Raw genomic sequence first — 21,994 nt, 5'->3', positions numbered from 1 at the left:
AGGTTTCAGAGATAGTTATGACACTGAAAGGTTGATTAAACTGGCTTAAACAGTCTTTGATGTGGTTAAAATTTGCATATAAGCTTCTCCTTTTGAAATGTATAATCGAAAATTTATTGTCTGCTTTAGCTGTCGAGTTGTATTGCTGAGTAGAGTAGTAGCCACAGTTGATCACAATGTTATAGAAGTTATTTTCTGGATCCAAATTCTTTTCCTTGACTTGACTTTTATATGCAGTGTAGTCAAATGTTTTCAGTTCCAGATAATCAACATTAGATAGAGGTGTTAATGTTATATCCGTAGTTGATGAAAACAAAGTATTGTTTAATTGAGACATGGTGATGTGTGTCATGTGCAATCGATCACCTGGGTTCCCAATCATCATTCATAGCATTCAGTTGTATTTATCCAGTTCAGCGAAGTCCTGAACAACCAGAACCTTTGCTTCCTCTGGAGCTCCATTCAATTTGATAAAGACCTTACAATTTGTTGTCCATGTTGACTGAATTTTTAATTTTTTTCTCAGAAACCGGGCCTTTCTGGCAATATTACCATTCTTCTTGGTCAAGTGCTCATTAATAAATACGTCAGATCCTTTCAACAATCTGCCTTGTTTTAACAAAGCAAACTTGTATTTCCTCTTTGTGAATCTCATGATAATGGCAGGTTTATATTCTTTTCCTCTTCTCGGAAGTGGGTGGCATGCTTCCACAGTGTCATAGTCCACCTCTATCCCCTTGGTCTGGAGGAAAGAAGCCACCTGTTTCTCTGAGGAGTCAAGCACTTCCACTGATGGTTACCAGCAGGACTGGGTGCCGCCACTGCGCTGGCATACAAACAGGACTTGACTCTAAATCCAGTGAGGATCACATCATTCGTAGTATTGCATTGCTCCAAATCCGCCACTCAGTTCTCCAATACAGCGATCTGTTTATCCTTTTCCTCATTAAGAAGTCTCAACGACTTCACTTCTTTTACCAGATCCAAAATGTTTTTTTTGATGGAGTCTTATAGCTGCCACTTCCTCAGAAATACAGTCCAAGGATTTATTAATGTCATCAAGATCCTCCGATGCTTGAGTCTTTTTAGGTCCCATTCTCTTACAATTCCACTTTTAGTCTTGATGTTTTGCCTGTGCGGCGGCGTGTGGATCAGGGCTCAGTTGAAGCAGGTGGTCTGTGGGTAGAGGGCCAGAACCACCTTGTCCGGCCTCTGCCTGAAAGTCCCGATGATCCTGAAGAATGAAATGGACAAGGAGTCCAGCGTGGACGACTCGCTCCAGACAAACTAAAACTTTAGCCGCTAACAGTGGACCAACATCATAGCAAACTGTGGGCTAAGATCAGGATGTCCATCAGGTTTATGTGAGTCAGTGAAGACGGTGAACTTGTTAGCTATAGAGCTTGCCGAGATGCTTGGTGTTTCTCTGCTCCAGTTGTTGCTCAGTCCTCGTCTCTCTGTTGCTCAGTCCTCCTTCCTTGCATGAGAGGAAGGAGGATTGTTAAATAAGCTTTTTATACCACCAGCAACAATGCCCAGTTACACAACCCAATCCTCCAAGAGCATGACAAAATAATAATAATTTTTAAAAAACTAGCGTTGAAAAGTGAAATTAAAACTGTTGCTCAGTGAAATTAAAACTTGTCATAAAGTACTTGTACTTTGACAAGTACTGTCATAATGCTGTAGACATTGTTAAGGAAAATGATTATTTAAGTGCTAAAATACTTACAACATGTGTAAAGGAATATTAAGCACTCTTATTGGAAAAACAGGCTTTGTGTGACCCTTTGAGATGGCCCGATCGAGACAAGCAGGCGCCTATACAAGGGCCATAAAATTAGCATCTCCATGGAAACGGCAGCTGGAATGTGGGAGGAAGAAACTCCAGGGGAGTCGGCGAGATTTATATCAGGACTTCAGTGCTGGGGACATTCGTGCGTGGTACGCCCAGGATTAAGGGTTTTTTCCCCTGTTTGGTTTGACAGAGAACAGAGCTGAGCTGTAAGGAGGGGAGTTTCCGGGGTTCTCTGGGGGGCCGAAACAGGTCTCTGATTGGTTGAACAACAGAACGCCTTCTTTGCATATATTAAAGTGAGAAAACGCCTACTCAGTATAAAGCTACATGTAGCGCTAATATAGAGAGAGTTTTTTCCATTTTTTCTCCACGTGGGCGCCTTTGTCTGTCTCTGTGTTTGTGTGTGTCTGTCTCCCTTGTGTGTCTGTTATTTTGTGATAAAATGCATATCTCTGTACCTCTGCAGCTTTGTTAACTGATTTATGCGTTGCTTTGTATGAATTAAACTCTGTGATCTGTGACGTCAACACGCCTTGTTTAGTTTCGTTTTACAGCTGCCCGCTGCTCACTGAGAGGATCCGGGCCTTTTAAGGAAGAGACGAGCCAAACGTTTTGTTCAAAGTTTCAATAAATAATTCTTCCTTTACATTTACATGTTTGCAGGTTGTTAATGTTTAAAAGGTTTGGCACCTTGCTTGAAATATAAAGCAGGAACAACCTCATTATCCTGAAAGAAATTATGTGGAGGAAATAAGCGCTAAGGCAACTAAATTATCCTGGGAGACAGTGATGTTAAATTATATCCCAGCAGAGAATGTTTTGTTCTGCAAAGTACTGCCTCAGTACACACATTTATTAGAACAATGTTAGTTTTTCTAGGATTTCATAATCAGCTGTCCTCATAGAAACTAAGGGTTAGGAGCTGAACATGTAACTATCCCCCGCTAATGTAAATATTTTTCCAGGTAGCATGTTTTATTGACACAACAGCTCTTGTCACTTCTGACTTGTAGTGCTTTCAGTATCACTGATCATATAAATAGTAAAGATTAAATATTTCCAAATTAAAAATAATTTACTATACAACCAGATTGCTTAGTTTTATGCATGTCAGTGTTTCTTCTCAACAAGATTTTTTAAAAAAGTATTTGTGTGTTAACAACAGGAAATGCACTTTAATTATATAGTGCATTTTTTATATTTTATAGTATTAATCACTTGTCCTAGTTTTGACGTATCCAAGTATATTTTTGTCAGACTAGCCATCAGTATATTCCAAGTATTTTTTAGGATTAATAAAGCTTGTCCACACTAACCACTATCAGTTTTTAGAAAAACAAAGATGGCAATTCATTTCTTTACTGCAAGATCTATATAGTGCAATGATGATTGCTCAGGAATATTTGGCTTTGAAAAATTAGGGTAAAAGCAAAATTGACTAAGTGCTACTCAAATATTGTCAGGAATGACCCAATAATAACATGTTGTAATCTATGCCACAGATGCTTTGTCTGTGCAGATGAAGATTTGCTAACTGATTCCTGACATTGTAAGGAATCAAGTTTTATTTTCAGAGAACTTCCACTAAAAGTTAATTAACCACTTATGAACACCTTATAGAGAATTAAACATTCAGCCCAAGATGGTCAAGCAATCTTTAAGAGTGGAAGCAGAAAAAAGAGCCTGTGATATGATCAAGATAGTAACCTACTTACTCCTTAGAAAGTAGTAGGCTGTAGAATTTTACATTATTCTTTCCGAAAGTGTTTTTCTTTCCAAAAAACACTAAACAAAACATGAACACTTTATTTATAAGAATTTAAGCTTATCCTTCAGATGTACCAGTTCATTTATGAACCTTGTATCATGGTGTATGTTGTTATTGCGTGACTTCAGTGAATTCATGTTGTTGTTTAATAACATAGGAGACCAGATATGGAAAAAAAAATCACCCACAGCAGACTGGTCTGTGTTATTTTCTCTAAATGTCATTTATGTTATTCAAACATTAATGCAATAATGGAAAATTATCATAATAATATAATAATAATTATCTTACCTTATTTTAAGACTTATTAGACTTATAAAGACGGACTGTGTTTAAATAATCAGTACTTACATGACCTTGTGTTTTATTTATTCCTGTTGCAGGTATCGTGGTTTTATTCTCTTCCTCACATTCCTCTTCTACACAGCCTACCACCTCTCAAGGAAGCCAATCAGCATTGTTAAGGTGACTGAGGAAACGTTTGTTAATCGTGAAGCAAATTGTGTTTGTATTGCTCTGATTAACTTAAATCAGACCTCGTCTGATTGTCAGCATAGACAATGCTCAGCTGCAGAAAAAATATTTTTAATCTAAGCAACATGTCAGTTTAAGATGAATATAATGGTTTCCAAAGTTAGGCTCAGGATTGTGAAGCTTTAAATACAACGTCTTAAAGGTTTTTGGGGAAATAAATGTATATTTATGAATGATTGCTTATGTTATTCTGCTATTGTGGCAATGGATGAGAAAAGAATTATTGAATAAAAATAGGACCAGTAGCTTTTGAGGCCATTTTCTGCTGTACAAGGACCAAATTAACCAAATCTCTATACCCTAGCTAAGAATTTAATAAACAGTTAGGCCAAAATGATGACATCATAATTTTGTAAGCTTCTGATTTTCTAAATTTGCAACATTTGAGTTAAATGAAGGGTTACTTTGCCTTAAATCACCCTCACACCTGTGAAGTACAGAGGTGGCTACATCATTCTGTGTGGTTTTTATCTGACTTATCTGTTCCTGTGTATGTGAGTTGTTTCATCTAGTTCTGTTTTTATTTTTTTTTTGTTTGAAATTCAGAGTGAACTGCATAGAAACTGTTCATTAGTCATTCGACCAGCATACCTCAACATAACTGATAATGATACCTGGTGTGACTGGGCGCCTTTTGGTAAGTGCTTCACCAAATTATATTCATGCAGTTTTTCATTTTAAAATATGCTGAAAGATCTGCAAAATCATAATTTAAAACAGTTCCACGTGAGTATTATTCAGTGCTGTTCTTTATTTAAAATGCATTACTTGTAGGTAATATATTTTGGCAAAGCCTGTTTACTTTCATTTTCACTGGTACAGTTTGGTACAACTTCATCACAGCCCCGGTTTTGATGTAAAAGCACAGCGCTCTCTCTCCCCCACCACCTTTATTCTCCTGTCCGCCTGTTCAGAATTTGAAGTAGCAAGGGTTGTCATGGCGAGTATTGATTGATATCTTTACTCAGCTTTACAAATGCGTGATTTAATTGCAATGTGGACACAGAGTGAAATGGGCTTGCTCTTCTCTGACTATTTGGTGAAGGTATGGTGTTGAACGGATGACTGTGTCAGACTGGCTGCGGTCCCGAGTACGCAGGAGAAGCTAATAGCGGCTAATAGCCGCTCTGGCAGCTCGCTCAGGAATTAAAGTGTTGTACTGGGTGCGTTTGTTTCCTTCTAGCACGTGTGCCTGTGTGGCTACTATCGATTGTAGCAACCTGCGCCACTCACTGGATGTAGGGAGAAACAACAGCCTCAGCTTTCTGCTCTGTGTTACACTAAACATCCGCCAGCAGTGTGCTAACAGCTTATTGATCTTAGGCAGGAGTTTGTTCATCCAACCAACTCCCTACATCCAGTTGGTGGCGCAGGTTGCTACAATCGATAGTTGCCACACAGGCACACCCGCTAAAAGGAAACAAATGCATCCAGTACAACACTTTCATTCTAATGACTGAGAGGTTGCCAGGCAACTGTGAGCTAAAGGCGATTCCTAAAGCAAGCAGACAATGTTTCCTAAGCCAGCAGAGAGCTCTGCAAGACCGCGAGGAGAAAGATTTGAGTACGAAGGTTAGGCTACAAGTTTTGAGAATACAGACAGGAAGTCCTGTTTTCAAAATGAAAATGTAAGCAAACGAATTATGGCAGAAAATTCCCCCCATACCCACCCATCCCCTCTGCTTGGCTTTGTCTCTTAGCTCTGCCACATTTGCTGGAATTTTTCCAAATTTGCCATGGGCGGGGTTTAGCTTTCAGAAGTTAGTTACACTTGAAAGAGTTACAGCATGCTTTCAGAAGAATCATGGCTGTTGATTTTTTTTTTTATCAGTTTAATATTAATATCTATCTAGATACATTGCTCCTATCTTTAGATCGATATAGATGGCTATCTATTGTCTATCTACCTATTTAGACAGATACATAGCCACACAGTTACACCCAGCAGAAAAGAATTTGCAAGCGAGCAGAGAGGTTTGCAAGTAGAGAGTTAATCCGTGCAGAGAGGTTTTGTGCATGAGGAGAAAATTTGAGCGTGCGCACAAAGATTTGAGAGAGCACAGATCTTATTTGAAAGAGAGCAGAAGTTTTGAGTGCAAGCATTACAAGTTTTTTTTTTTTTTATAAAAGATGAAATCCTGCTTGAAATCCAAGTATTACAAGTTTGTAGTACAAAGAAATGAAATTCCGCTTTCAAACTGAAAATGTGTGCTCTTGAGTTATGGCAGTAAAATTTCTCCATATAGTAAATATAGGTACATATAGGTTTATAAGGATGTGGGTCCCTGTGCTGGAGCTAGTTTGGTGGCCTATTCACTACTGAAAAAAAGGTGTACAAATGTAAATCACAATACAAGAGTAGGTGGTACTATAGATCAGTGGGTATAAATTCATTCATAATAAGTTTAATTCGTCCTCTGGCCATTAGCTTAGTAATATTCTCCTAAATATGTACTATAACGTTATAATTTTTAAATACTTGAGTCAAAATATTCACCCCTTTGAGTTGTTAATAAAGTTGGACCCAGGTGACAAGTGATGCTTATATCCAGTTATGACTTTCTAACTGACGGAACCATCTTATGATGACTAAATCATCTGACTAAGTCAAACATTTACCACATAAACCTTTATTTATTCAAGATTAATTGACAAGCTTCCTTTTAAATATTAATAAATTTTGTGGAAATTCTTTGTTCTGTTTTGGTTCATAAAAAGGTGTTAGGGGGACCTATTCCACTAATTAAACTTACAGTGTTCAGATATTTTATCGTTTTGACTACATACTTATGCTATTTAATGTCACTAGATTAAAACAGTTTACCTGTGGCCTTCCTGCAGATCAGGGCAACTATCAGACCCTCTTTGGTGTCCTGGATAACTCCTTCCTCGTCGCCTATGCCATTGGCATGTTCTTCAGGTTGGTAGCTGCAGCCTTTAACTCTCCAGGATAAAGGTCTGGGTTTCTCCACCGACTCACTCGGGTCTTTTCTCTCTCCCCAGTGGGATCTTTGGAGAGCGCCTTCCTCTGAGGTACTACCTGAGCTTCGGGATGGTGATGAGCGGATTGTTTACATGTCTGTTTGGCCTCGGCTACTACTGGAACATCCACTCTTTAGGGTACTACGCCTTCGTCCAGGTATGCACATACACACACCTCAGACTGATAGATGGTATAAGATCTGTTTGGAAAAATAATGACATATCACACTTTTCTTAGTTTGAGTTACCTAGGTAACATGATTTAATTATTCTGCAGTTTGGCAAACCTTTGGTCTGCATTTGGAAACCGAGACTTTTAATATTCTAAATTATTAAATCTAACTACAAAGAATTCTGTCATGAAGTGCGGTATAGATGGTGAGGAAACGCAACAGACCCAGGATGAAACGAGTAGGTTGGTTTTAATAAAGAATATCCAGAATTACACAGTCCACAAAACCTGGCAGCACGACTGAGCGGAAGCCTGGGCTCAACGTCGGTAGCGACAGGATAAACGAGGGACAATAAAGATAGACTGGTGCGACAACGCAGAATTGACAAGGACCCGACGAGGAACAAGGAACACAGGTGGGGTTAAATACACAGGGAGTAATCACAGAAACGAGACACACCAGGGAACAATCAAGGGGAGGACAGGACAACAAAGAGACTCAAGGACACAGAAACTCGAAATAAATACACAGAAAAACACAGATCATGACAAATTCTGTCTCATACTGTGTATCAAAAACTAAGTGGAAAGCGGAAGCACATGGATCAGACGAGCCATTTTTTGCTGACCAAAGTCAGGCCAGAGCACAACAGCCAGGTTTCATTTATCACTCAGCTTGGAAGAAACTTTGTTTTGTGGACGCACACTCCGAGCACAGCTGAAAACAAAAGGCATCATCAGGAGAGTTTTGTTTCACTTCGCTATTTAAACTGCGTTCGACCATTAGTAACCAAATCCAGCTTACGTCACTGTTGTTCAACTCAGAAACGTGTCGGAAACATTCAGACACAGGCTAGTTTTCATTTTGAATGTTTTTTTCCTTACATTTATGTAAGAAAAAGGTCAGACAGAAACTAAAGTCTTCAAAAAAATGTCTTCTTAGCTTTGCTTAAAACCAAAGAGTACTTTTATAAATGTGATTAAAAACCTGAAAATTAGTGTGACTTCCCAAACTAATTTTTGGGAAGTCAATTAAACAAGAAACACTTGTTTAATTTATCAGTTTTGCTGGGTTCCTATACCCTCTTTTTTTGTCAGTTGTCTTTTCTTACAGTAACATTGTTTGTTACAGTTGACAGTTGACTTAATTCAGTTCCTTATTGTAAAAGAAAGCCTGACTATAAAAAAAATGCCCTTTTCATTTGATTATATTTTTTACTGCAAAAAAGTATCCAAATCAACCTATCTATATGAGAGATAGGTTGCTCTCACATATAGAGAAATCAACCTATCACACATAGGTTTAACCTAAAAGGTGATTGTTCAACCTTTGGTACATTTCTTCAGATCTTGGCATGATTTGTGACTTTGTATTGTTATAAATTTGCTGTTTAAATTATTGTTGATTAATGTAAATAATCTAATTTAAAGTTAAAATTTTAGCTAAATTTTCAAATGGAAATTTTAACTTAACTTTCCAATTATGTGTTTAATCCTGATTAAAACATGGCTCAACAAGGTGATTATTGTTATTGAGTTATTTGTTGAAATGTCATCTGACACATTAAATTGTGACAGAAAAGCAGAAGAGAACCATAAATAGACAAGTGCTTTCTTTTCTTTATTTATTCTTTTGAGTTAGATTTTGTTCAAAAGTGTGTTTGAAGCGTTAAAATCCAGTCTGCTGAACTGGAGAAAAAAAAAGAACCTGTGTTTTTAGTTTGTATTTGAAGTGTAGCTTTGAGGAGTCATTTGTGCTTCATTCCCACACATGACTTCCCAGATGGGAAAGTGGAGTAAGAAGCCAAACCTCTGTTCAAAAACATGTTAAAAAGTACTAAATTTAATGACGTTGTCAACATTAAGAATAAATGTACTTATTAATAAGGTGTTTACGTCATTGTAGGTGTTGTAGCTGTTGGTTAGTTTTTCTCTTCCCTAAATAAAATGCAAAGATGTGAGTCTTCACTCACATGACTCACAGGGAGCCACATGACTGCTCATGCATGTCTGGGCTCATGTTCTGCAGCTTTGGAGACAATAACAGTCCTTCTCCACTCATTCACCTTTTCATGTTCAGTTTCCTGCTGTAAGCTAATGAAAACGGGCTTCTGTTGTGTTTGACACTGCAGGTGATGAACGGGCTCATGCAGACCACTGGTTGGCCCGCTGTGGTGGCCTGTGTTGGCAACTGGTTCGGAAAAGGGAAGTGAGTACAGGGAGGCAGTTCTGCTGACTCTACAGAGTTTTGGAATCGACTAAATCACACACTTGATCACGTTTTAACAGCACTGCAACAAAGCACCAACAGAGGCGACATTTAAATGGTTCATACTGACATAAATTTGAAATCAACTGACCCATGAAATCATGACAGCTTCACATGGACATAGGCCTGTCACGATAGCAAATTTTGCTGAGCGATTAATTGTCTCAAAAAATTATTGCGATAAACGATAATATTGTTTGAAGACCTTTTTACACTGATTTAATGGAAATGACGTAATAATGCATGCGATTTCCTGCCAAAGATAGATGCACTTTATTTTCAAAAGAATATTTAACACTGGAACTGATAAACAAAATAAACAAAACAACCAAAAACTAATAAAATAAATAAATAAATACTGCATTCAACCAAAAGAGTGCAGATTATGAAGTCTGTATATTATGTTGCCCTTCAGTAATAATTAGATTTAAATAGAGAAGATGGGCACATCGACTACGTGATGCAATAGTTCACACTACATGATTTTTTGCTCCTATTTTTCCCCTTACAACAATCTTAAAACGTTGGTCTTTCTAAGATTGTGTGGTGTGTTATGGTAGATCGTCGTTGCCGCTCCGATCTAAATCAGTGGTTTTCCCCACTGGGAGCTTAACGCAGCCTGTTGAATGTGACAGGTAGCCAATCAGAAAGCGCAGATTCTCCTCCCTGCTTTCTGAGGGGAAATTACAGAGGGGAATCCTAAACAGCTGACACGGAGCAACCCGAAGTCCAGCGGACATTGGAGATGATATGTGGAAACAACATTAATGTTTATTCAACATGCAAAGAAAATAAAAATGACAAGAGGAGGAGTTGGAGCGAAATTGCTACCACAGTTGATAAACCCGGTAACCTTTCAGCTGTTCTTCGTTAACAGTGACGTAAATAGGTTATAATGATTTTTATTCATTCAGTCAGGACTTTACGCTGACACTAGCCACATGCATTGCAGGTAGATTGTAGTAAAGCATTGATTGATGCCTGGTTTTAAAATTAGTTCACTGGACTTGCAGCCATTATTTTGTGCCCATTGTTGGACACCACACCGCAGGAACCCAATCGAACCGTTATACCTAAGATTTCTGTAGGGTAATGTGTGGTCTGTCAGGTTTTGAAAATGGGCCGACAATCGGCCGACAGCTCTAAGATCGTGTCGTCTGCGCTGGGCTTTACACTAAGGAAATGAGGAAGGGAGGAGTCAGTGGAGAGCACCGGAGTTGAGCCTTTTTTAATTCAGTGTCATCAACAGAAAGAGAAAAAGGCCGGAAGAGATGATAATGCGGATAATTGAAATGACGTCGATAGTTTTAATTTATCGTATGATTAATCGATTTATCGTTTATCGCGACAGGCCTACATGGACAATACCTGGTGTCAGTGTTGGTTTTCTGCTTCAAGATTAATTCAAAATTATTGAACAGAGGGGGAGTGGAGAACAAATCTAAACATATAAAGAACGCTTAGTTGAGTTTTTTTAAAGCCGATTTTGAGATTTTCAGTTCTGCTGAGTCAGTAGATGGCACCAGGCTGGTGCTGTTGCACATGTTACTCAACTGCTGTTGCTAGGTAACAAAAGAGGGAGTGATTTAGTTGAGTTCACCAACCTCGCTTAGCTGATCGTGAGAGGCTGAGTGGCCTTTAGAATGCTGTACGGTTCTGGATCGGACTTTAGTGAAATTATGAAAAATTCTACCAGATAATAATCTATTGATATTGATCAGGTGTCTTTTGCGATATATCTTATCAGTAGCGGCTGGTGCTAAAAAAACTGAGGGGGGCGCACACAAACAAACAAATGAAAAACAAACAAAACAAATCTTAATAAATAGCACTATTTGAACATGAATTTTGCCCTCCTTTCCTTCTGCCCTGCAAATTTCTCAATTACATTCTTGTTAAAGTCAGTCATCTCTATGACTAGTCTTTTCTCCATTGACAACATGGCCAATGCATTCAGCCTGTCCTGAGTCATTGAGTTTCTCAGAAAAGTCTTGATTCTTTTCAGAGTTGAAAAGCACCTTTCAGCTATGCTAAGTTTCCCCCAAAAACTTAGCTTCATTGCATTGTCTAGGTGGCTGCGGCTGTTTTCGTGCCGTTTGCATTTTTCTGAAAGATGTTTTAAGTCTCTTACCCCAGTTGTTGTCCACATTGCCTCCGTGCCAGAACTTTGAAATAGCAAACACGGAAAGCAGTAAAATGCATTGCTTAATGCAAACGTAAACGTGAATCGACCTAACGAACTGCAGCTGCGCTAATGAGTCGAATCGGGGATTGTCCAATCACACAATGTTTTAAAAAAAATTAGCCAGTACTGACGCTCTACCAGCAATGACACAACAAAATGGGTGTGTCCGGGACGCAGAGCGCTGCGCCCTGTGGAAAACCTTAAACAACCAATTAAAAGTCAGCCTCAGATCACCTGCTTGCCAAAAGTTAGTCCTCTCATTAGGACGGCGCCCTGCACATAGGAAGTGTGCACAATGTGAGCAATTAGAATTATGTATTTACTATTTTAATAAATTCTAACATGTCTATTGGACACACAGTATGAATAAATACATTTCTAAGTATTTTGCAGTTCAGAATAGAAATCATTTATTATCTAAACAATTTAAAGGGGGCGGCGCCCAAGCGCCCCCTACTGGCCAGCCGCCACTGCTTGTTATTGACTTTTGTTCAGCTCTCTGTAAAATTAACTTGAGCTTAACATCATGTCATAATGTTATTCCCTCATCAAAACGTACGTGGAGTGTATGTTTTGATGAGATTTGAATTTACATACAGTTCCTCTAGACTAGCAGCAGCAGCAATTAGCAGACACCTGATGGAATTATGCATCTGCTAAGCTTATCATAGGAACTACAGTACTTCTCAGTCTAACACTCTCAAGAACTGTTGTAAAAGACATGAGAAGCACTGCTGTGGTGACTGCCTGAAGGCAGAGTGTTGGAAATAATAAGAGACAGAGCCTCAATTTCAAGGCATTAAGATTTTGAAGTCAAATTTATTTTAAGTTATGTTTGTTATAAACAGCATTTTCATAATAATCATTTTTTTTTTTTTACAGAAACCATACAACACAGAGCAAAAATAAACTGCAGCAGGAATATCTATACTGAAATATAACATGAAACCAATTCCAGCCTTTTGAATAACTTTTAATTCTTTTGTTCAAGAACAGTTTTTGTTATGCAGCAGGACATTGAATCGAAGCACCATCAGGAAGTGGTTTAAAAGAAAAAGAAAGGTTTAACAGGAACATAGACAAAATCTGTGCTTAGGATTTATGTAGATAATATGGCATGACCTTAAATTGGTTGCTCATGCTTGAAAGCCCTTCAGTGTGTGTAAATTAAAACAATTCTGAAAAGAAGAGTGGAACAAAATTACACAATTTTGGAATGATAAAAGATTATTATTTACATTTCTGCAATATTTTAATACCCAACATTAATTAGTCCTAAAATAAAAGTTGAAAGTCCCCAGGAATCAAAATTTGCTTTTTCTCTTCAATCAAAAACATAAAAACAATATTATTGTGAATTCTTTCTCCTTTACATGCACAACAATAAAACAAGTAATTTTTTTTTATTATGACATTTACCTTGATGTTTACAGTTATTTAATTTTTGGGGTAAATTATTTTTTATCTTGTTTTTCTGGAAAATGTTTATAGTTTATTTCCAGTAATAAAATTTTGAATTTCCTTTCTACAATCTCAGCGGAGTTTATTCAAGTATAATGGATGCCTAAGTGTGTAAAAAAAACTCACTAAATGTTTTTGACAGGATTTCGGATAAAATAAAAATAAAAGCAGACAAAAAAGTCATTCTTTGTGTTGTACTTAAAATGTACAATATTAAATACCTTTGAAATATCATCCTAAAACAATTGCAAAAATGTTTATTGGCTCCATATGCTGGAGGGACACAATTAAACCATTCTTCTATTTCTGTCAGAAGAAACACAAACTTGTTCAAAGGGTTGCAAGTGGCCTTGTTTCACACTTTGAACAACCCTGGTTTATTATGTACAATATACACCAGAAGCAGGATTGTGCAGCTAACTGTTCAGTGTTTCTTGTTTTCATCTTTCTAATGGTCAGGCGTGGATTCATCATGGGCATCTGGAACTCCCACACCTCGGTGGGAAACATTCTAGGTTCCCTCATCGCTGGAGTTTTTGTCTCCTCAGAGTGGGGGATGTCCTTCATTGTCCCAGGACTCATCATCGCTGCCACTGGGATCCTCTGCTTCTTTTTCCTGGTTGAAAGTCAGTTTCTGCAAAGAGTCGTTTTGTTGTGTTGGATCAATTTGTTTTGTTTCTGTTTATAAGTGTGACACCATCATCTCACTCTCTATTCACTTCAGAACCTGAAGATGTGAACTGCTCTTCTCCTCAGCATCATGTGCGTTTTAACCTAAGCCATTTAATTTCCCTTTGGGATCAATAAAGTGTTTTTGAATTGAAATTGAATTACGCACTTCTACTAGGGATGCAAAAACAATGATCAATTTATGATTAATTGCTGATTAAAGGTTAAAATGATTAAAATTAGTTACAATGTATTAACGTGCATCAGATTTTCTTTTAGTGTTGTAGTTTGGCCCCGATTCAGCAGAGAGTGCCGGTGGTCATACTTAAGCGGAGCCACTGATATAGAATTAAAGATGTCTGCCATACCTGAGCAGAGAAGAGAAACTACCATAGGAAACTACGATCCAGACAGTCTGGTGTGGGATGGAAAATTCACTTTATGTGTATGTTTAAGTTTAATAATGTGAGAAAACTGTAGTTTTCTGTTAATTCAGTTGGTATCTAATTAATCTGACACAAAATACCGTCAACATTTTATATATTTTTTCAATTCGGCTTATTATGAGAAATGTAGTCTTGTATGTTATGGAAAGACAGTCGAGCTTTTAAGAAAATGCCCACCAATTAATCTACAATCGATCGATAAGATCAATCAACTTTAGATTAATTCATTAATCAATAACTTGCATTGCTACTTTCTCCTTTTTTCCTGAACCATTCATCTTTGAGCTCACAGCTGTGTGTTTGTATGTCAGATCATTCAGGAGGACGTTGAGACCGAGCCTCTACTGCAAAACGGGAACAGAAGCATCAATGGTGCCGTCTCCACGGAGAGTCCGAATATCATACAGGAACACTCTGAGGCCATAAGCTTCTATGGGGCTCTCTGTATACCTGTAAGCATAAATAGTTGAATTTAACTGATTTAAAAAAAAGAAAAAAGATTTGTCTGATTTTGCTCCAGATATGATATTATTGTGCTGCTCACATGTTCCAGCCATAGTCTTTGGCTCCATGTAGTGGTCTGAAAGACAAATTGCATATTTAAAATTATAGTAGAAGGTCCATTGCCATTTGACATGATTATGTTTATTTTACCAATGGCTTTGAGGTTGGTGGACCTCCCTGCCATCACCCAAATCTTTAGTTTCTTCCATGGATTCTCCATAAAATTCAAGTTGTGAACATTGTTACTTCCTGTCAGAAAAAAAAATGTTGCTGAAATTAAAAGATTACTTTAAGGCTGGGTCAACTGTAAGGGTATGAATGATTTTAGGCCTAATTATATCTGTGAAGCTTCTATCAGCTTTTCACTCTACTCAATCCAGATTGATGACCTATAAATTGGATAAAAAGACACTCAACAATAACCAGGAAAGCAGTACAATGATAAGTAATAAAATGCATTGACTCAGTGTGTTTAATTTAAAAACATTACTTTTTCTCCTGTGGAAATGTTTTGTTTAAAATAATGTGACTTCAATAACACCTGCAAGACCTTGAGGAGAATATTAAATGAAAACAACACAGGAACAATCTGAAAACCAACTAAATTTAGGAACTGGTTATAAACTCAGATTCATGTAAGTTAGAGGTTTAAAACAGAATAAACAAAACAGGATACCATGTTGTTTTCTTGTTTCCACATTCAGCTGAGAAGTGAACGGTCCCTCTAGGATTTTATGTAATTTTTTTTGCAATCCAAATCACTGATTTTGTGCATACCTGTCAAGTCTCCAATTTTGGCTAGAAAACTACAGTATTTTACCTCCCCTCCCCACAATGCTCCCGTATTATTATTTTCCCATAAATATCCCGTATTGTGCTGCATGCTCACGCTCTCCGTTTGTTCCGTTAAACCTCCCCCTCACATCAATTGCTCTAGCTCGCAGCTCTTGCGGGTTAACCCTACCCCACTCCCTGGTGCCCCGCCACCCCAATAACACTAGCACCAGGCGACAACATTTCCCATATTCTCAAGTCCAAAACTTGACAGGTATAATTTTGTGGTGCTACTTAAGAAATAATTGCAAGGAATGTTGCAATACTTGTTCCTCATTAACCCTCATCCAAAAATGCCGTATTGCAAGGTGTGCAAAATAATTTCCCTCCACTTTAATGGAGAACAGTGGGATGCTGCTTTGATTGGTCCTTTGCTCTTATGTATTATGGTAAATGTGAGTTCTTATTACTTGTCATATCAATCACAGACAGTAGCAGTGTTTCAGTTGACCATATAATTGTGCAATTTGACATTTCAAAAATAAATTCTTTTTCTTTGTCAAATTGGTGTTTTTTCATGATACGTTTTTGCTCTAGGATGAGGTGGTTCCTTGGCTACATCAAAATTGGTTTATTTGTCAAAACTGCAATGGACACCCTGTTTTTGCATCACACGAGTCACATGATCAACAATTGGAAGTTGCCACTGGCACAAACCACAAAGATGAGGATAACAGGAAGTAGTTCATGGCGCACTGTGCTTTTTAATGATTTATCGTGTGTACAAACTTATTCATGTGTGATTTTAATTGTTTCATATTTAATGAAAATACCACAAATGTCATTTTTTGACTTTACCAGAATATTGACAGTTTTGTGCTCATTTGTAATGGAAATTCAGATTGTAATTCAACATCATGTAAGTCTGAGGCAGCAGCATAGAAGGAATAAGAAATAGTGTCACTTGTAGGTGGGAGCTGTCACTCACTTAAACCCAATATTTTTAAAGGGGGGAAATATTGATTTCGCATCACTTTCCACAGTCGCAGAATTGCAAAAAACTGGAGACTGATTGTTAAATCTGTTCTGTTATGTTTTTGATACAATGACAGTCATTAGAACTTCTTCACCTTGTCCTCAGCTTGAGATTTTCCTTTTTTTTACAAGTTGCTCAGTTGGGTTTTTATCCTGTTTGTTATTGCTGTTGAAACCAGCAACTGTACTATCAATCCATGGCATGTTTTTATTGCAGCACAGTGAGAGAAGGATAATTAAAATGCCTAATCTGATCTTTTATGTGTCCCACAGGGAGTGGTGGAGTTTTCTCTCTGCCTCATGTTTGCAAAACTGGTCAGCTACACCTTCCTCTACTGGCTTCCTCTCTACATCTCTAATGTTGGTCAGTATGATTCACACATTTTACATTTTGACCTAAACTTTGCTTACATTAGAAATCTTTTTCCTACCAATATCGAAATTAATTCAGACGTTCCTGTTTTAAGACCTTTAGGAGTTCCGAAATTATTTTTGGTAAATAACAAGAGTAAGGAGAGAGGGAATTTATTTTAGCATTTATATGCACTGTTTTCAAATTAAGAAGGCTACTTGATCTAAGATGCTACATATTTAGAAAGCCCAAACGATGACGGTGAAACAAGGCCGTTATGGACACAGGCAGAAAAGCTGCTCAGCGAGGAAAAAGCCATTTCTCTGGAAGCAACAAACAACAAAGCCAGATTACAGTTTGCAAATGCATTCAGGGACAAAGACCTTAATTTTTTCAGTCTTTTCCTGTGTTTTGCTTAAACTAAAATTTAAGTTTTGCTAATATAAAAATAGTTACATTTAAAGGAGAAGTAAGATGATAAAAAAACATCATGTGAAAATAGTGAAGGGACATCTCAAGACATCATGCAGGAAGTTAAAGCTTTGTTCAAATAGGTCTTTCAAATGGATAAGGACTTCTAAGCATAGCACAAAATCAGTTAGAAACTGTCTCAATTACAACAAAGTAGACGTTTAGAAGTTGCCATCACAAATCTGTGTAGAATTAAAAAGGTTTTTGTGAGTAATATGATCTGCAAATCTGACTCAGTTACAACAGTTCTGTCAAGATTAATGGAACTCTACCCCAGCAAACTGTGGTGAGAAGCTTGTGGAAGGAAACCCAAACTGTTTGACACAAATACAAATCAAAAGGCATTTTTTCCAAATTTTGAGGAAAGTAAAGAGATTAACTGATATACATTTGGCATTTATTTTAGGAATCCTAACTGACCTGAAGCAGGAAAAGTTGAGCCTGAATGTCCAACAGAGAGGTTGCAGAGTTTCCTCCAGTGTGTTATTAGCCTGGTGGACCGCGGTGGCTTTACTTGCCCCCCGCCAGTTTTTATTAAAAACCTTTTTTTTCCCCTTTCTTTCTTTTCTTTTTTTTTTTACATAAACAAGTGACTGCAAGCATCTTTGCTGTGTTGAGCATTTCACTGGCAGAGCAGAATCGTTCCTGAAAGATCAGTTGGTTTATACAGGCACGAAGCCAATCACACTGCTGGCTGCCTCGTGGTTGCATCTCTCAAGTTTACCTCGGTGCGGATAGCTCACCTGCTTTCACCTGTATGAACATTTATATGAGAACTCATGTTTCTTTGGATAATTTTTCATCGAGGTATGAGTCAAGTTAAGTTTAAAACCCACTCTGTTTGCTCTGCTCCCGCATATGAATGTGAACCACAAATGTAGGTGAGCTTTAAGTGTGCAGTAAGAACGATGTGTCTTTTTGAACAAAGAATTATGTGCGGCTTGTGCGTCTACATCTCAACACGCTGCCCAGCCCATGACTCTGCGTCTGCACTGATAGAGTTTATATATATGTGTTCTTTGTTAGATGGTGTGTTAGTCAGCCGGTGGCTCAGTCCGTGGAGGAGCTTTCACGCTTACCTTATCAGGATGTCAGTATTGGCTGCATGATTCTTCAAACTGCGCTATATAAAATGCTTTGTCTACTTACCACAGGCAGAGTTGCTGCATGCGTGAAGATCAAAAAAACTCATCCCATCTCTTATTAAAAACTCAAAAGACGCAAAATGGAAGAGCTATTAGAGCCACATAAATTTAATCTCCCCATTTGTCCCTCTCTATACAACAGAGAGATGTGCAGTGCAGTGGCTCATCATGCAGGGCTGGTCCAAGGTTTTATGAGGCCTTGAGCAGAATTTGATTTAGAGACCCCCCTTGTAATTTACTGAGATGTATTTGTGAACAAACAGAGCTCAAACTCAAAGGTTTAACAAAAAATGGAAATAATTGGTATATATTTTTTTGTTTTTTTATTGTTTGTTGTCTTTAAGATTCTATAGTTGTGGGTTTAAGTATTGTCGGTAATGTATTTCAGTAACAAAATTACCTAGTAATATTTTTACATTTCCTGTCAACTTAACATCTTTTAATTAAAAAACATGGTGGACTGCTGGTAGACCACCTCGGCGCCCTGACCACAAGGCCTAGCAAGTTTTCTAGGGGAAACCCTGGGTTATTTTTTTTTTGTTGTTGTTATTTAATGTATGTTTAAACCTGGTTTATATTGCTATAAATGTTTTCAGTTTCAGTTCACTGTATTTTGGTAAATTATCAACATTAAACACAGGAAACAAAAACAATAATAATAAACAAACCCATAATTTGGGTTTACCAAAAAAGGAATAGGCTGAAGCCAAAGCTTATACTTGCCTAAATAAATTCATACCCACTCTTTTGAATGTGTAAATATACTTTACTACTGTTCTTCTTTTGTTTGCTTTTGTGTTAAATTTGTTTGTATATAACTTTGTGTACTCTTTCATTACTCTACATTAAATAAAGTCAAACCAAACCAAATATTATATATTAAAATAGTCTGGTAGAAGAAAGGAAGAAAATTATGCGCAATTTTCATGCAGTGCAAAATCTTGTCTTTTTATACAGTATGTAACTCTATGTTTAATGTGTGAATTCTTTGTTTTTTCTCAGCACATTTTGAAGCAAAAGAAGCGGGAGACATGTCAACGTTATTTGATGTAGGAGGGATCCTTGGTAGGTTTTGATTGGGCAGTTAAAAACACCTAAACTTACCTGTTTAAACTTAGACTTTTTTGTCGTCTAAGACGCAAAGACAGTCAAATTAATCTTTTGTATCAGTTCTGATGCCTCCTTTGTGTCCACAGGAGGCATCATGGCCGGCCTGGTGTCTGACTTCACTGGGGGAAGAGCGTCAACCTGCTGTGTCATGCTGATTGCTGCTGCACCTATGGTGAGAAATCTCTCATTTCGCAACTTTATGATATAGAAACACACTTTATTGAATTGATTTTGTTTCCATCAAATTGTAAAGGAAATTTAAAAACAAACTTATAAAACTTTGCAAAAAGAAAATGCAAGTTAGCCGTGTTTCCATCTTCTGGTTTGGAGCGAATCAACCAGGCAATCAGATGTTGATGCACCGATCCATTCTTTCCTGTATCGGTTCTGATATTGAAAAGAAATCTAGACCAGGAATCAGTGACAATATGCCCATCCATATGGGCAGGCCTATTCAATCTAATTCTATGATTTTTGCTCTAAGCGGCGTCATCCTTTATCATTTGTTTGACATTATATTCAGAATTCCTAATTGCACTTTCTAAATTATTTGAAAGAAGATTTGCTGCAGTTTATTTTTTAGATGTTTGACCAAGCCAGTCTACCTATTGTTTTTTTTTTTGTTGTTGTCAGTTTCAGATTTTCTTATTTATTTTACATTGACTGTTATACTGAACAAAACAGCTCTGCAGTTTTTACATGTTTGACCAAGCTTGTGAAGTTTTGGTGTTTTTAGGTGTGCTCTACTGGTGCAGAATTATAAAATAAATTTGTCTTATTGTACTTTTATTTCTATATTTAGAAAAAGCAACGTTTTAAGTCAATTATTCACTGCTTTTCTGTATCAGATTGGATAATACTAAACCTCAGACATTGAATCAGAAGTAAAAGAAAAGGGATTGGTCCAACCCCTAGATAGGGGTGGACAATATGGACTTAGAATTTTATTGCAATTTCTGTGTACATTATTGTTATTGTAATAACGCTAACAATTATGTGAACAAAATACTTACAGCCTTATTGCTTCTTTTTTTAGGCATTTGTTTGTCTTCCTAATTTATAGCATGCTGTACCGTGCTATATATGTATAATACAGCATTTATAGTGCCACAAACACAAATACTGCTCTTGAAAATCATTCCCATGCCATGTGACGTACCCTTTTTCAGAACGCTACTTACTTAAAGAAGTATGATTTATAATACTAGACTGCACACAGTAACTGCATCCAATCATATTTTCAAATTTACTGATCTTTATGCGTAAACAATAGAGAAAATGGTAAAAACAACAATTCCATTAATACAGCCAGTTTTGTTTTTATTTGACATCATTAACTGAAATGTATCAAATTTCTTCTCATGATGAAAAGTTTTTCATCATGAGCAAACTTGCTTTCATCAAACAATACGACAAATGCCTGCCCCTCGTTAATGTTATGTGTGGCTACAATAAACAAGGTACAGGTTGCAAACTAACAGGTGCCACACATCTCAGAAACGTTTTGTGCCACACGTAAGGCAGAACTTATTCATCAAATGGGTTTCCATTTCCCGTTTTGCACCTCAACTCTTTTGGAAAAGCCATCATCCACCTGAAGAGAGCATAAAAACTTTTTTGCAAAATTTAGGAAGTTATTTCCGTCAACCTTTTCTACTTCAAAATGTGCAGAAAAAACATTGATGGAAACAGTTACTCATACATTCCAGAACAACAATTATCTGTAATCTACTCCAAGGAAATGTGTTTATGTGACAGCAGTTAATAATGTGTATTAGCAAAAGATCATTGATTATTATTTTGTGCTGATCAGTGATCATAATCTGGGCCGGATTTTAGCAGGGGCTTACCGGGGCTGCAGCCCGGGGCCCCGGCATTTCGGGGGCCCCGGAGGATGTTTTATATTCTTGTGAATGGATAGTGTCAGAATTTAATCAAATGACTACGATGATTTTGACAGCACCGATGAAAAATGTTCCAATTTGTTCTGGCAAACGTCCATCTTGAATGCTTGCTTGTTATTGGTCCACTTTTGACGCATCTTACGCATTGGGGAGGAGGAGCGTCACGGGAATATTATTTTACAATGGCGGACAACAGAAAATATGACAGCGGAGCGCAGAAAAGAAGGAAGAGAAAAGAAAAAGAGCATCGCGCCAAACAAAATGCCTAAACTGACAGGCTTTTTTAAACCTGTTAGCGGAGATGGAGCAGAAACATCATTATCCCCCGCTCCTCAAACCCTTAGCTATGCTAACACCGGCACTAAGATCCCGCCAGAACCTTTAACCGTGACTGAGTCGGTGGCTGGACTGGCGT

The 21,994-nt window shown here is 37.4% G+C and overlaps 1 protein-coding gene across 2 annotated transcripts in view; it reads left to right on the top strand.

The window, feature by feature from the left end:
- The window catches only part of slc37a2 (solute carrier family 37 member 2), a 50,975-nt gene that overhangs the window by 6,588 nt on the left and 22,393 nt on the right, over positions 1 to 21,994 (top strand). For both annotated transcript variants that reach the window (XM_028030925.1, XM_028030926.1), the window contains exons 2-12: positions 3,950 to 4,031; positions 4,647 to 4,737; positions 6,942 to 7,020; positions 7,104 to 7,239; positions 9,387 to 9,463; positions 13,629 to 13,795; positions 13,894 to 13,931; positions 14,596 to 14,736; positions 16,871 to 16,961; positions 19,568 to 19,630; positions 19,762 to 19,847. In XM_028030925.1, coding sequence (XP_027886726.1) covers positions 3,950 to 4,031; positions 4,647 to 4,737; positions 6,942 to 7,020; positions 7,104 to 7,239; positions 9,387 to 9,463; positions 13,629 to 13,795; positions 13,894 to 13,931; positions 14,596 to 14,736; positions 16,871 to 16,961; positions 19,568 to 19,630; positions 19,762 to 19,847 — 1,051 coding nt within the window. The remainder of the gene's footprint in view (positions 1 to 3,949; positions 4,032 to 4,646; positions 4,738 to 6,941; positions 7,021 to 7,103; positions 7,240 to 9,386; positions 9,464 to 13,628; positions 13,796 to 13,893; positions 13,932 to 14,595; positions 14,737 to 16,870; positions 16,962 to 19,567; positions 19,631 to 19,761; positions 19,848 to 21,994) is intronic.

Source organism: Xiphophorus couchianus, chromosome 11 (assembly GCF_001444195.1).
Source record: "Xiphophorus couchianus chromosome 11, X_couchianus-1.0, whole genome shotgun sequence".
NCBI classification, from domain to species: Eukaryota; Metazoa; Chordata; class Actinopteri; order Cyprinodontiformes; family Poeciliidae; genus Xiphophorus; species Xiphophorus couchianus.
The sequence above is the reverse complement of the archived record's forward strand: the minus strand, read 5'-3'. Positions and strand labels throughout refer to the sequence as shown.